The 15,713-nt window shown below is 43.7% G+C and overlaps 1 protein-coding gene and 1 pseudogene across 2 annotated transcripts in view; one reads left to right on the top strand and one right to left on the bottom strand.

Annotated features, from left to right (window-relative positions):
- Smurf2 (SMAD specific E3 ubiquitin protein ligase 2) overlaps nucleotides 1–15,713 on the bottom strand; it is a 94,406-nt gene that overhangs the window by 8,101 nt on the left and 70,592 nt on the right. For both annotated transcript variants that reach the window (XM_032914273.1, XM_032914274.1), the window contains 5 exons: nucleotides 13,425–13,528; nucleotides 8,653–8,767; nucleotides 6,586–6,764; nucleotides 4,402–4,539; nucleotides 266–386 (listed from right to left, as the gene is read on the bottom strand). In XM_032914273.1, the coding sequence (XP_032770164.1) occupies nucleotides 266–386; nucleotides 4,402–4,539; nucleotides 6,586–6,764; nucleotides 8,653–8,767; nucleotides 13,425–13,528 (657 nt within the window). The remainder of the gene's footprint in view (nucleotides 1–265; nucleotides 387–4,401; nucleotides 4,540–6,585; nucleotides 6,765–8,652; nucleotides 8,768–13,424; nucleotides 13,529–15,713) is intronic.
- On the top strand, nucleotides 2,558–3,455 carry LOC116910430 (annotated as a pseudogene).

Here is a 15,713-nt window from a genome sequence, read left to right as displayed (position 1 = left end):
GTAACCACACACACACGCGCACACACACACACACACACAGGCACGCACACACACACGGACACACAGGCGGGCACGCACTCATTTACCTATAAATAAGAGATTGCTTACCCACAGAAACTCCAAAGCCCAAAATATTTCCTATAAGAATTCTCAGAGGATCGAGTCGTGAAACTCTGGAAGGATTAGAAAGCACCACTTCCCTCCAGACGGCAGAAGAGCCCCCCAGACTTGTTACAGCACAGGATCAGAACAGTAACACACTGACCTCCAGCTCCTTCTCGTCAAATGTCTTCAGCAGATGCTGTGGAATGACTTCATTAAATCCCTTCTGCAGTGCCAGGAACTGAGCTTCAATGCCTCGGAGGAATCTCCAGTTTACGTAAAGCCTGCAAACATTGGTCAGGGGCATCATGTGACTGTACAAATTCAGATTTGGTAATTGCCATAAATATCCACTTTGGCAACGTTACACTTTAAAGTGTCTATCACATCAGAATTTTAGTCTAATATGGCTGAGATACGGGTGAGCTACAGATTCCTGCTCATAGGCACAAGACCCTGGGTTCAATCTCTGGCCCAAAAGAAAAAGGACACCAAAAGGTAAAACAATTTAGTGTAATGTCTAAAAACGTTTAAAACTAACAGGGACACGTGGATGCTGAGTGTTGAGGCAGTTCAATACAGTACACGAGTACACCTTCCACCACGAGTCAGCGGCTGCAGGGATCTACTCTTCCAGCCGGGCCTAGGGGTGACAGACTTGTGATCCCAGTCATAAGAGGGCTGAAGCAGGAGAATCAAAAATGCCCCAGCTCTGCCTGGGCTAGAGAGTGAGATCAAGGAAGCCTGGGCCTTAAATTAGAATAGTAAAGAGGAGAGGATGCAGCCAGAGGGCAGAGCCTGGTCCACACGCAAGGCCTTGCACTCAGCCCCCAGCACTGCTGACTGGTTAAGTAACTAACAATCAGAAAACCTCCCAGTAAACTGAACATGTACCACAACTCAGGTCTGAAGTTCAATTCTGGTTCAGATTTGGTAACTGCCATAAATATCTATTCTGATAATTAACTATAATAACTTTAATAACACTTCTTTCAAATTCTTTTTAATTTCATATGTATTAGTGCTTTGCCTACACGTATGTCTGTGTGAGAGTATCAGAACCCTGGAGTTACAGAGAGGTGTGAGCTGCCATGCAGGTGTTAGAACCCAGGACTTCTGGGAGAGCAGTGAGTGCTCTTAACTGCCAAGCAGTCTCTCTCTCTTTTTTTTTTTTTTCTTTTTTTTCTGGAGCTGGGGACCGAACCTTGCGTTTGCTAGGCAAGCGTTCTACCACTGAGCTAAATCCCCACCCTGCCAAGCAGTCTCTTTAGCCCCAACATTTCTCTCTTAATTTGTAACACAAAAGTCAATAGAGACTGACCATCCCCAGGACAGAGGGTGGGGTGGGGAGGTGGGGGGTGGGGCAGAGGGTGACTTGAGAATGCTGTCAGAGCATGTAGGAGCTCTGTCTATCCAAGAGGAAGAGCACAGGAAAGGAGGCAAGGTGGGAATTAGCAAACCCAGACACGATGCTGTCAGAATAATGCTCACTGGTCCCCAGAAGCTGTTACACCTTGGAAGACGTCAACTTACCAACAAAAGTACATTAAGATACTGGCTGGCACTCACTGATAAGTGGATATTAGCTCAAAAGCTCCAGTTACCCAAGATAAAATCCACAGACCACATGAAGCTCAAGAAGGACGACCAAAGTGTGATGCTTCAGTCCTTCTTAAAAGGGGGAACAAAAATATTCATAGGAGGGAGACAAAGTTTGGAGCAGACTGAAGGAATGGCGATTCAGAGCCTGCCCATCTGGGTATACAGCCCATATACATACAGCCACCAAAACTAGGAGCCTGATATAGCTGTCTCCTGAGAGGCTCAGCCAGAGTATGTCAAATACAGAGGCAAATGCTAGCAGCAAACCATTGAACTGAGAGCGGGATCCCCATTGGAGGAGCTAGAGAAAGGATTGAAGGAGCTGAAGGGGCTTACAACCCCAAAAGAACAATACCAACCAACCAGAGCTCCCAGGGACTAAACCACTACCCAAAGACTAGACATGGACTGACCCTGGGCTCCAACTTCATATGTAGCAGAGGATGGTCCTTGTTGGGCACCGATGGGAGGAGAAGCCCTTGGTCATGCCAAGCTGGACTCCACAGAGAAGAGGAATGTCAGGAAGTGGGGGAGGTAGGAAGGGGGTGTGTTTAGGGGGAATGCCCTTATAGAAGAAGGGGAGGGGATGGGATAGGGGCTTATGGTAGGGAAACTGGGAAAAGGAGTAACATTTGAAATGTAAATAAAAATATCCAATAAAAAAAAAAAAAGATCTTGCCTAGCAAGTGCAAGGCCCTGGGTTTGGTCCCAGCTCTGAAAAAAAAAAAAAAAAAAAAAAAAGATACTGGCTGGCTACAGGTCAGCCAAGAACACTTTCTATATACCTGATCCTCCTGCCTCCTGAGATCAGAGGTGTGCATCAACATACCCAGCTTAAGAATATTTCTGGCTTCTTCTTCGGGAAAACACCAAATGGCGGATGACGCCGGTGCAGCGGGAGGGCCCGGAGGACCCGGGGGCCCAGGATTAGGAGGCCGCGGCGGCTTCCACGGAGGATTCGGCAGCGCCTTAGGGGCATGGTCGTGGGCCGAGGTGGCCGTGGTCGAGGCCAGGGGCTCGTGAAGGTAAAGCTGAAGACAAGGAGTGGATCCCCGTCACCAAGCTGGGCCGCCTGGTTAAGGACATGAAGATCAAGTCCTTGGAGGAGATCTACCTGTTCTCCCTGCCCATTAAGGAGTCTGAGATTATTGACTTTTTTCCTGGGTGCATCTCTAAAGGATAAAGTTCTGAAAATCATGCCAGTGCAGAAGCAGACTCGGGCTGGCCAGCGGACCAGGTTCAAGGCCTTTGTCGCTATTGGGGACTACAATGGCCACGTTGGTCTTGGTGTTAAGTGCTCCAAGGAGGTAGCCACTGCCATCTGAGGGGCCATCATCCTGGCCAAGCTTTCGATCGTCCCAGTGCGGAGAGGCTACTGGGGGAACAAGATTGGCAAGCCCCACACTGTGCCATGCAAGGTGACAGGCCGCTGTGGCTCTGTGCTGGTGCGTCTCATCCCCGCCCCCAGAGGCACTGGCATTGTCTCTGCTCCTGTGCCCAAGAAGCTACTGATGATGGCTGGTATAGATGACTGCTACACTTCAGCCAGGGGCTGCACTGCCACCCTGGGCAACTTTGCCAAGGCCACTTTTGATGCCATCTCCAAGACCTACAGCTACCTGACCCCTGACCTCTGGAAAGAGACTGTGTTCACCAAGTCTCCTTATCAGGAATTCACTGACCATCTTGTGAAAACCCACACCAGAGTCTCTGTTCAGAGGACCCAGGCTCCAGCTGTGGCTACCACATAAGGGTTTTTATACAAGAAAAATAAATGAATTAAGTCTGTTAAAAAAGAAAAAAAAAAAAGAATATTTCTGGGCTTTTAAAATTAACGGAACATCCTTATTCACACTTAGCTACACGTATATTTCTGTAAAAGAGTTCTAAAACTTGGGTTGCTTGCAGGGTATTTCCATGTTCATAAGGAACCAGGCTGCTCCATGTGTCACTTCACGGCAGAGATCATGCTGGCCACAAGTGTATGTAGACTAAGAAAAAACCAGGCGCAGGCTGGAGAGATGGCTCAGCAATTAAGAGCACTGGTTGTTCTTGCAGAGGTCCTGAGCTTGATTCCTAGTGCCCACAGGGCAGCTCACAACCATCTGTAACTCAGTACCAAGGAATGTAACGGCCTGTTCTGACCTCCAAGGGACCAGGCATGCACATGTTGCACAGACAGACAAGCAAGACAAACATCAGACCTGCTGTCCTAGACTTGGAAGGAAAGGCAAGAGATTGGGGAATTCAAGGTCATCCTCAGCTATATAGTAAGTTGGAGGCCAGTATAGTCTACATAAGACCTTGTCTCCAAAAGGGGATGGGGAGGGCTAGTAGCTTCTGAGCTCTGCAATGTCAGCAGACCATGAGAAAGAAGCCTATCTTACTGAGAGCCCAAGAAGGGGAGCATCCTTTGATAGCACACTGGAGCCCAGTGAGTAGGATAAAGCCAGTCATTTGTGCATCCTGGCGGAGGCCTCGAAGCTAAGTCAGAAGGCCCGCCTTGGCCTTTTAGCTGTGCCAGTTGACAGCTTAGGCACCAGCAGCGCACATCCCTACTACTCTCTGCCCAGCCACCAACCCCAGGAATCTCGACAAAGTTCCACAGGAAGTTTGTGCCAGCAGTAAATAACATTTCCTAAACACTAAATGTCTTTATATATTGATAACCTATAGCTTTTTAATTCAAGCATTTACCTGACATATTCTTTTTTATTTTCTTCAGTAACAGGAATACTTTTGCCATTTGGTTTGAGTTCATGCTGAATAATTTCACCATATGCGTTATGTTCAACACAGAAGGTATGGTCCAGAACACCTGTGATATCATTTTCACTAGATAAGAAACAAAAGAGACACATTAACAGGGGAGCCTACCTCACACCTCCTACAGCGTGTTCCTAGGTGAGGCGTTCAGCTAAGACAGTACTGCAGTGTAGCAGTTAAAGGACCAAACTCCTCCCACCAGTTCTCATGCTATCATGCCACCTTTTCTTGCACAGAAAAGTCAAAGAGATTTCTCCTCATAAATACAGACAGCATTTTACTTCCCGAGCAACAAGAACGGGTTCTGTCAAAGTGAGACTCTTTGAGAACAACAAAACATTTTTTATATCCAGAGAAAAGGCTCTTCTGAACATGAGCAAACACTTGAATATCTTCAGGGAGAAAGTGATCTGTGAGTTCTGAGCACCTTCCCAGGCAGAATCAGCTAGCAGTTCACTATGGTTCCGTCAATCACTGCCTTCATTAAAATGAAATAATAGGACAGGCCAGATGTAGAAAGAACACTGGTTGTTCTTCCAGAGGACCTGCGTTTATTTCACACTCAGTGTGGAAAGTGCTCACTGCATGACCATAACCTGAGTTCAGTCCCTGGAGCCTACATGGTAGGTTGTGATTCTGTTACCATTTCCTAGTATTTAGAATTTACTGTCTTGTCACATGTTGGCTGAGACAGAATCTGCCTTACTCTTAGAATATTATTACATTTAGTGTTTTAGCTTAAAATGAGCACTCTCAGTCTGGAAATCTGAAATTCAAAATAAAACAGTTAGGAATTACCATCAGGGCATGTGTGTAAAGTGTATATGAAATGAATTGTGTTTAAACTTGGGTCCCTCCCTCCAAAGATCTCAAGGATAAGCAAACAGTCTAAAACTGGGGAGAGGATCAAAATCAGAAATACTTTCTAGACCCAAGGACTTCAGACGAGGGATGATCAATCTATACTAGATTAATTTTCCTTTTCAAAGTAGTAATAGGAGACTTCCAGAAAGGCCTAGATCAGGTCTGCCAAGCCTGGTAAGTGTTCCACTTCTTTTTGCAGCAAATGGAAATTGCAGTGATCCACAGCTTGTCCTAAAGCAGAGAGTAAGTGACCCAGCTTGATAACCCACAGTGTAACCCCTACACAAGGTCCAGGAAGATGTCAGAAGAGAGCAGTAAGATCTCAAGAATCAGACACCAGGAGACCTGCCATGAGACAGTCTCATGATAGGAAAATTCCACAATATGGCTTCGTAAACAAGACCCACGTAATGACAACACCAGTTGTCATGCCAACAAAGATGGGGGAAACGTCTTAAGGCTTCCCACCTAGATGGAGAGCTACAGGCCGTCAATGATACGTTACCTAATCCCAAGTAATCCGCCCTACACACAGATACATACTGGATTACTTGGGATTAGGTAACCTATCTGGCCACTCATCCCTGCAGAAAACCAATTCTCCTCTCAGCAGTCATCTACGTAGACTGTGTGTGTGCCTGTGTGACTGTGTAGACTGCGTGTGTGCCTGTGTGACTGTGTAGACTGCGTGTGTGCCTGTGTGACTATGTAGACTGCGTGTGTGCCTGTGTGACGATGTAGACTGTGTGCCTATGTGGACCCCTATATACAGGTAGACCATGACTATGTGGGCTATGTAGACTGTGCCTGGCAGACTGGGTAGACTGTGTGTGTGCCCTGTGTGACTGGGCAGACTCTGTGTGTGTGCCTGTGTGAGCCTGTGTGACTCGTGTGTGCCTGTGTGGATCTTCATGTAGACTGCGTGTGTGCCTGTGTGACGATGTAGACTGCGTGTGTGCCTATGTGACGATGTAGACTGCGTGTGTGCCTGTGTGACTATGTAGACTGTGTGTGTGCCTGTGTGACTGGGTAGACTGTGTGTGTGCCTGTGTGACTGTGAAGGCTGGAGGAGGCATCAGATGCCCTGGAACTTCATGATCCGCCCCTTGAAGAGTCCTGGGAACTGAACTGAGTCCTCTACAAGGGCAGTAAGGGCTGTTAGCTACTGAGCTCTCTCTCCACTCCTAGCTTGCATCTTTTTAAAAGCTCAGATGCTAACTGTGATAAACAGATGTAAGATTCAATACGTACAGTATCCACACCAAACTATTATGAAGGTCTGGATCAACTAGCTCCATGTCGTCTAAAGTAATTGACTTCCCAAGCAACTGTTTATAAAAAGGTAATGTGAAACCACCATCAATATAATGTCCATGGAATACAGCCATTCCCATTATTCGTCCAACAAAGTGGAAATAGGACAAATGCTCCTGAAATGAAAAAAAGGACATAAATACTCAAGTTAGAAACTCTTCAGTAAACTATCTTAATAAAAAGTTAATATTTAAGCAACATTTTTTTCCTTCCTTTATCTCCCTCCCTCTGTTTTTTGTTTTTGGATTTTTGGGTTTTTTTCTCCCTTTGGTTTTGTTTGTTGTTTCCACAGGACAGGGCTTTTTTTTTTTTACAGGTCCACCAGCGCCCACATCTGGGCAAAGGCGCTTGATCCTGACAGTTCTTGTTTTCTGTTCACATGCACTGGGCTGCTGATCCTCTAATTGCTTCCTTGGCCCCAGAGACTGAACTTTCCCCATGTTGTTAAGACATGGGATTAATTAATCCACCGACTGTTATGTTTATACAAAAATTAATTAGCCCTACTGGGAGTCCACATTTGGACAGTATCAGGAGAGAATACTCATGAGGAGAACAGCAAGGTGATGAAACCCAGGGGACTGGGTCCACTCCTGGGAAGCGCCCTGCAAAGGTCATGACAGGCAGACGGACAGCTGTGAGCAGCTTCACCATAACAAATAGCTTCCCAACGAGTCCTGGTCACCACATGTAGATACAGTGATCTTCTCACCATATTGTTTGGCTGACTAGATACCTGTACTTTTAAATTCTTTTGCTTTTCAATTTAATAAGTAATCTTTAATTTTAAAACTTGTTTTATCTTTAAAATATCTATTTTAAGAAAATGCATGCTTGGGGGTTTGGAGATTTAGCTTAGCGTAGAGCGCCGTTTCCTATGGCAAGCCCTAAAGGCCCTGGGTTCGTCCCAGCTCCGAAAAAACAAAAAACAAAAAACAAAACAAAACAAAAAAAAAAAAAAAAAATGCATGCTTACTTTAAAATATTCAGATAAAACGAGCAAGAGGATATTAAATATTACCCATTACCTAACACCCAGATAACATGATTATCAGTTTTATGGTGCAGACCTTTTAATGTTTTTTCTTATAAATATCTACCACAGTTGCATTACACTATTGTATAACTTAACATCACTTAGCATAAACACACATCTGCATCCCACATCATCTCCATCTCATAGCGTGCCCTGTCTGAGAACAGAACAGAGATAACAAACTAGTAGGGACGTGGACAGGAAGCTGGTGCTGGGGATCAACCTAGAGTCTCTCAGATGCCAGTCAACAACAGCCACTGAGCAACAGCCCTGCCTTAACTTAAGAATTTAATTATGCATTATAGAACTAAATGCTTAATATGCAGGTCTCATGTAACTCTCACAAGCACTTTCTATTGAAGTTTAAAGCAATGAACTATACCACAGTCACAAGGACAGTACTTACATAACAAGAATATGGTTCTGTACCTTTTTGTTTTCAGAAACAGGGTCTTATACCATAATCCAAGCTGCTCTTACAACTTACAAGTGTCAGAACGTTCATGCTCTGCTGCCTTAGCCTGGAAAGCCCTGGGATCAGGTGTGAGCCCACACACCCAGAGACTCCATGTCTAATTTCATAATCTGTGTTGGTTTCTTTCCTTTTTTACTCTGAAACAGGGTCTCACAGTGCAGTGCAGTCTAGGTTCAGCCTTCCAAGCACACACTACTAGAGCCAGATCAAGAACAACCATTTACACTATTTTATGTCATAATTTCATCAATCCTCTGCATGGACACCTGTGTTGTGTCCAGTGGGGGATAATTAATAGCAGATAGCCTAGTGAACCAATGCAGCGCACAGAAGTAATCATTTACTGGGACAACTTTCAAGAAGAGGAATTGCTGAATCAGAGGGTGTGGCCAGGATCAGCCAAATGATTCCTTTGTGAGAATCACACTGACATTTACAGATGAGAGCAGAGTGGATCCCAGCACATTCACACTATTGTGACCACGGCTCATACCGGATTAACTGCAGAATCAGGATTGATCTGTAACGTGTAGATATCATCTCTTGAATACTGGAAGAGACCGTAGTAAGGATTCAACATTTCATGCGACAGGAGATACAACCATTCCCTAGAAAACAAGATAAAGTAATTTATTAATTAAGATATGCCATTAGTCACTCTATTAAATGATTTTAATTTTTAAATTTTATTATTATGGGCATGCACGATGTGTGTAAATATGCTATGTCACAGAATACATGTGGGAGTCAGAGGACAACTTCACAGAGTTCGTTTTCTCCTTTCACTCATGTGGGCTGGGAACTGAACTCTGACTGCATGGCAACACCTTAATCTGCTGGACTTTACCTAGGCTGGACTCAAACTCAGATCCACCCGCCCTGTCTCTCGAGTGCTAGGATGGAAGGCAAGCTGCATTATGCCCAGTCTCCACAGTTCTTTTAAGTTTGAAGAACAATTATTATTATTATACTGTTATGGTTCCTAACTTGGAACAACTTTATTATACTTTTGCATCAGAGAGTGTAAAGGTTCTGCTACTTAGAAGTCCAGGAGCTCATGAGGGGCTGCAGCTCCCTAGTCTGACCACTTTACATGGTATAAGGATTTATAACCACAAATCATCTAAGAAATCACCTAATGTCTGTTTCTATCAGACAGAGTCATACTAGATTCATAACGATACAATAGGCAGGCAGATCCCTGTGAGTTTCAGGCCAGCTTAGTCTACCTGTCAAGTTCTAGGAAGGTTAGGACATATACAAAGACCCTGTCTCAAAAAGACACTAACACAACAGAAATGTATTCTTTCTTTTTGGGCAGTGGAGTGCTCTGTGGCACAGCTTTAGTAAGGAGTGTCAATGCCTATCTCGTCATCATATAAATTGCCTGTATAAAGCCTCAAGCAAACCATGAAGCACACCCAAATCCCAAAGCTTTGGGTATAGGTGGACACTGGCCTTCTTGGGCCATGCCCCATATACTTCTCCTTCCTCTTTGTGTACTGGAGATAGAACATAGAGCTCTGTACATGCTAGGCAAGTGCTGTACCACTGACCTATATCCCCAGGCCTCTTACTTCTGTTTCTTTGAGATAGCTCTTGTTTCCCCAAGCTGGCCTTGATTTACTCTGTAGTCCAGGCAAGTCTTGAACATGTGGTTCTCCTACCTTGACCTCTCAAAGCAATAGCAGGATGCCATTAAAGCCTATTTTAAACCTAAGCCCTTTTTCTAACCTTCTTGTCAACACTTTGGTTAGTTTTTGGTTTGTTTTTTTTTTGTTGTTGTTGTTGGTTTTTTTTTTTTTTTTTGTTTTTTTTTTTGTTTTTGTTTTTGAGACAGGATTTCTCTGTGTAACAGTCCTGGCTGGCCTAGAACTCACTCTGTAGATCAGGCTGGCCTCAAACTTAGAGATCTGCCTGCCTCTGCCTCCAAAGTGCTGGGATTAAAGGTGTGTGCCACCCTGCCCGGCCTACATCAATGCCTTTAAAACATCAATATAAAAAGCACTACTGCCAATTTATCAAATTCTTCATATTTTTCAATAAAAGATGACTGTCATTTTGGTGACAATGAAATGACTAGTCTAGGACCTAATACTGTTAACAACAAACTAAAGGAAAATGTCTCACATTCTATGACATGACAAAGGTGAAATCAAATTACTGTTATGTGATGGTGAAAACAGACTGAAGAGCAGAACCAGGATGTGCGTCTCTGCACATGCAGCTCCCACTAACCTGCTCACTAACCTGATCGTGTGCTTTGCTTTGCTGTGTGCATTATGTTTTTCTAAAGAGAAAGCTGGATTTTTGTCCTCATTTTCCCAAGTGTTTAGATTACACATAGAGGAAAACTGACCGCTTTAGTCAGACAGCACAGCCCACTCATTCATGTCCACATGCCATCTACCCACCTACGTCTGTAGCAATGAGGTCATTTTAAAGAGACTACCCACCTGATCTGGACAATGGCTGTCAGTAGCAGACAAATGTTTTCCTAATATTCAAATTCTATTTCTAAGTAAATAAACCCACAGGAATTAAACTTCTAAACTTGACATGCAAAAGATATTTTTTTGAAAATCTAAACTATGCAGTAAATGGATGGAGCTAGAAAAGATTATATGGAATGAGGTGACCCAGACCCAGAAAGACAAGTGCTGCATGTTCTGCGATTCCTAGCTGCAAATCTTCATATATAAGTATATAACCTGGAGTAACTGCAGAGACTGGGAAAGGAAAAGGAGCCACGGGGGTTAGGGGCGGGTTTGAGGAGAGGAAGCAGGATTCAGGTGATATGAAAAGGGAAATGGGGTGAGAATTTAATTGGAAAGGAAGGTGGGATAAACACTAAGGATTCTTGATAAAACCTCAAGAAATCGTATTATTTTATATTTACCTGAAGTTATATGTAATGCATATAAGCACAGGCGTAGTCAGAAAGATAAAAGTTATGCCCCTTGGGCTGACAATATTCCTCAGAATAGCCATTAGAGTACCTTATCAAAACTCCAATACCAGGCATTCAAAATGTCTGCTACAGTTGTTGGTCAGTGTAGTCTAAGTGACTCCCAAAATAATGGAAGCTACTGCTATTGCCTTTGGTTGCCTCTCAAGAGGTTGAAGGTAAAGCCTTACAGCTATAGCTGAAGGCACTGTATGCCTAAGACACAGGATTCAGAGGATTTGAGCTGGGTCTAAGCCGGAAGTGGTTATCTGACAGTCTTGCCTTCATAGTCCCATAAAGTATTATGCAAGGTGTCAAGGAAGGGAAGCAATAGATTGATGACCACTGTTAAATGCATAAAGGTGCAGTTGTGGCACACCTGTCTTAGTGATAACTAACAGCTGTCTAATTAGACATTAGAACCATCAACAGGAAGAAAACCATGTGTGGTGCTGAAAACCTCGCCAACTGCCAGAGGCTAATGAAGTCAGGAATCTTAGAGCACGTATTACCACCGTTCTGCCAGATCAGCATAATTCCTAATTTCATTCTAAAATCTACCTTTTTACCCACAGATATGTGTAACTCTCATCCTTCTTCAAAGAAGCTTTTCTTTACAAACAAATGGAGACAGTTACAGGAAACCACAACTGGTCATAATGCAGAGATAAATGGATCACAGGGAACCCAAACCCAACGGATAGACACACCTACACTACAACTTCGACACCTAAGGTCCAAGGCAGCGTTCAGAAGAGGTGTTGGGAAGACTGTGAGAGCCAGAGGACCAGGAAGTCTGCTATGAATGCCTCTAGAAAAGACAGGGGGGCTCCACCCATGATATTGCAATGGGGTGGCTATCTAAACAAAACCTGAATGACATCATCAATAGACATGCTAACACAGAAGGAGATCTCGTGGGAGCCCAAGCCCAGACACAGTACTACAGGTAACTAATGACCGCTGACAGAGAGAACTGGTTTCCCTAGGGATGAGTCCAACTGGTTATCCGATATAAACTCTTCAGGCCTGAAATCATACACCCAAACCACACTAAACAATCTGACCATGTTGGACTTATATAGTTATACATTTATATAACAATGATAAAGAAAAAGAGGCTATTAATTTGAGGGGACATGAGAGGGGCTAGAGAGAAGAAAGGAGGACAAAAGTAATGCAATTATATTTTAACTTATAAGTTTTAATAAAAGAAATAACCTAAACAGACACAAATATTAAAATTCTATAAAAACACACAGAATAGTTATGAAAGAACTATAAACCAAAGAAAGTACAGAAAGTGCACATTTTTAGGTAAAAGCCTGAGTTACAGGACTTGGTGAAAACACAGTTTACTTAGGTTGGATTTAGAACAGGAGAACAGGACTACTTAGCTGTCCTTTCAATAGTTCTGCCCAGGGCTATGGTTCTCCTGCATTTATGTAAAGTAAATGTTATACCTGAAAAAAATTCTGACAGCACACATGCCATCAAAAAAGTAAGTTGGATTCAATGTATGACTAAGAACATAGCATAAACAGCATATAATATCTGCTCTATTAAAATACTCTTAAGGACCATTGTGAGACATACATGTGTATGAGTAAGCAAATATGATACGTGCTTGTTTAGCAAGCAAGAGAAGCAGCATTCAGTTTAGAACTGACAGAGGAAATAAGATGTGCTGAAGATGTGAGAACACAGGCCAGCCAGTCCTACAGAGTGCTTCAGGGCTTCCCTGACCCTAAGTATTAACTCTGCTTCCGAGACTGTCAGCTCATGGTGAATAAACCCATGGGGACTCATCTGTCTTGCAAACAGTCACATCCATGACAGTTACACGTTATAGGTGTATCTTAATTTTGTCTAATACAAAGATCCATATGGGGACTGAACAGATGGTTCAGTAGTTAAGAGCACGGACTGCTCTTCCAGAGGTCCTGAGTTCAGTTCCCAGCAACCACATGGTGGCTCACAACCATCTAATGGGATCTGATGCCCTCTTCTGGTGTGTGAAGACAGCTAGAGTGTACTCATATTCATAAAATAAATAAATTAATTTTAAAAAAAGAGAGAGAGAGTGAGTACTGTCTGGCCTTGCAGAGGACCTGGGCTGTGCTCCCAGCATCCACAGAGTGGTTCACAACAGTCTGCAACTCAACTTCCACCGGGTCCTATGTCCTTTTTTGGCCTCCTTGGGCACTACATGCACAAGCTACATCTTCAGACACACAGGCAAAAAACTCACGGATTAACTATAAATAAACAGATGATGACTGAATGAACAATTAATAAATAGACATCCATGAATTTACCTGGCAACTCCTCCATAGTCAAGGCCTTCTTCTCCTCGAAATTTTATCATTAATCGCTTCCATAGATCCTTTGGTCTCATTTTCATGACCTGTCGATATGATTCCTGAAAAATAATTTTAATATATTATCATCATTAGGGGCTTCAGCCTTTAATTTAAAGGTTTTTGGGTTGGGGATTTAGCTCAGTGGTAGAGCACTTGCCCAGCAAGCGCAAGGCCCTGGGTTTGGTCCCCAGCTCCGAAAAAAAGAAAAAAGAAAAAAAAAGTTTTCATTTCTTCTAATTCATAAAACTAATTTCTGTCAGAGGCACTAGTAGAAACTAAAGTAAAATAAGCACACTTCTAAAAGAACATACATGAAAGATTAACCACATGGGCAATTGTATACTGGGGACAGGGTCAAGATTGACCCTAACAAAGCCCAGACTGGCCTTGAACTTCCTATGTAGACAATGTTGGCCTCTGGATGGCCTAGAAATTGCTATGTAGACTAGTTTGACCCTGATCTTGTAGAGATCTGCCTATTTCTAACTCTAACTCCCGAGAGCTGTGATTGCATAGTTAGGCGTGGTGTCACTTGCCTTTATTTTTTTTTTTTTTTTCAAATGGGCTTGCTTCACTTTTTCTTGTATAAAAATCCGTTTATGGTATCCAAAGCTGGATCCTGACTCTTCAGTACAGAGACCCTAGAACGAATATTATAAGATAATCAGGTAGTTCCCGACTTGGTGAGCACGTCTGTTTCTCCAGGTCTGGGGTAGCTGTAGATCTTGGAGATGGCATCAAAAGCAGCCCTGGGTGGCCACAGTCAATCCTGGCCATCAACAACAGCTTCTTGGATGATACCAGTGACTCTGGGCCAATGGTCTGTTACCTTGCTTGGGACAGTATGGGGTTTGATTATATCACTCCCTTGGTAGCCTGTGTGTACCAAGACAATGGAGAGTTTAATCTAAGATGCTGGGTGCTTGAATGCTGGTGGCTATCTTAGCCCTGTACCTAGCACTAACATCAATGTGACCACTGCAGTCTCCAATGGCCAACGAATGCCTTGAACTGTCCAGCTGCCAGTGTAAGACTATTTCTAAAACTGCCTCAATCTCACCTTCACCACCTTAATTATGGCCAACACCCCAAGAAGCTATTTTTGGAAGCTGATGGTCAAGGAGAAGGAATCTCTGGCTAGGGACCTGATTTTTTTTTTAAAGAAATATTTATTTTATGTACTATGAGCACACTGTCGCTGTCTTCAGACACACCAGAGAAAAGGACATCGGATCCCATTGCAGATGGTGTGAGCCACCATGTGGTTGCTGGGAATTAAATTTAGGACCTCTGGAAGAGTAGTCATACTCTTAACCACCTCTCCAGCTCCCCACATCGCCCAGCCAACTCAGGTGCATGTGTTGGTGTCCACTGAGGCCATCGTGCTCCTGGGATCTTGAGTTATAGTTGGTTGTGGGGTTTCTCCAGCCCCCAATCTTTATGTTCTTGACCACAAAGCCCAGCGTGGTGACAGGATCTACTTCTTATCTCAAGCCTTACTTCCCTCCACAAGCTCCAAGACTGCAGTCTTGGCCATGACCATGATCACGGCCTGAGTGCACCTGCAGCCTCTAAGGAAGAATCCTCTGCCTCCCAAGACCAGGACCCAGGGTCCTCTGTACCCTTCCTTCCAGTGCATGAGCATCACTACTATTATTTAGTGTTCCAGGTGAGAAGATGCTCTTTCTACCATTTTGAAATACAAATGACACTGTAACCAAGGACAAAAAACTCATCAGGACGCAGATCTCTGTGAGTTTCAGCCAGCCTAGTATAAAGAGTGAGTTTTAGGACAGCCAGAGCTACACAGGAAAACCCTGTCTCTGAAACACGTGCATGCACACACATGTGCACATGGGTGTGGGGGGAGAGCAAAATATGAGAGAGAGAGAGAGAGAGAGAGAGAGAGAGAGAGAGAGAGAGAGAGAGAAAGAGAGAGAGAGAGAATATATATATATATGAGAATACTTTTACTCCAATCAGATATGAGTTCCAAAAGTGTGTTCTTAGAAAGAGTAAAACGGGCTGGAGGGATGGCTCAGCGGTTAAGAACACTGACTGTAGGGTTGGGGATTTAGCTCAGTGGTAGAGTGCTTGCATAGCAAGCTGGTTCGGTCCCCAGCTCCGAAAAAAAAAAGAAAAAAGAAAAAAACAAAAAACCACTGACTGCTCTTCCAGAGGGCCTGAGTTCGATTTCAGCAACCACGTGGTGGCTCACAACCATCTGTAATGAGATCTGATACC

This window comes from Rattus rattus, chromosome 9 (assembly GCF_011064425.1).
Source record: "Rattus rattus isolate New Zealand chromosome 9, Rrattus_CSIRO_v1, whole genome shotgun sequence".
NCBI classification, from domain to species: Eukaryota; Metazoa; Chordata; class Mammalia; order Rodentia; family Muridae; genus Rattus; species Rattus rattus.
The sequence above is the reverse complement of the archived record's forward strand: the minus strand, read 5'-3'. Positions and strand labels throughout refer to the sequence as shown.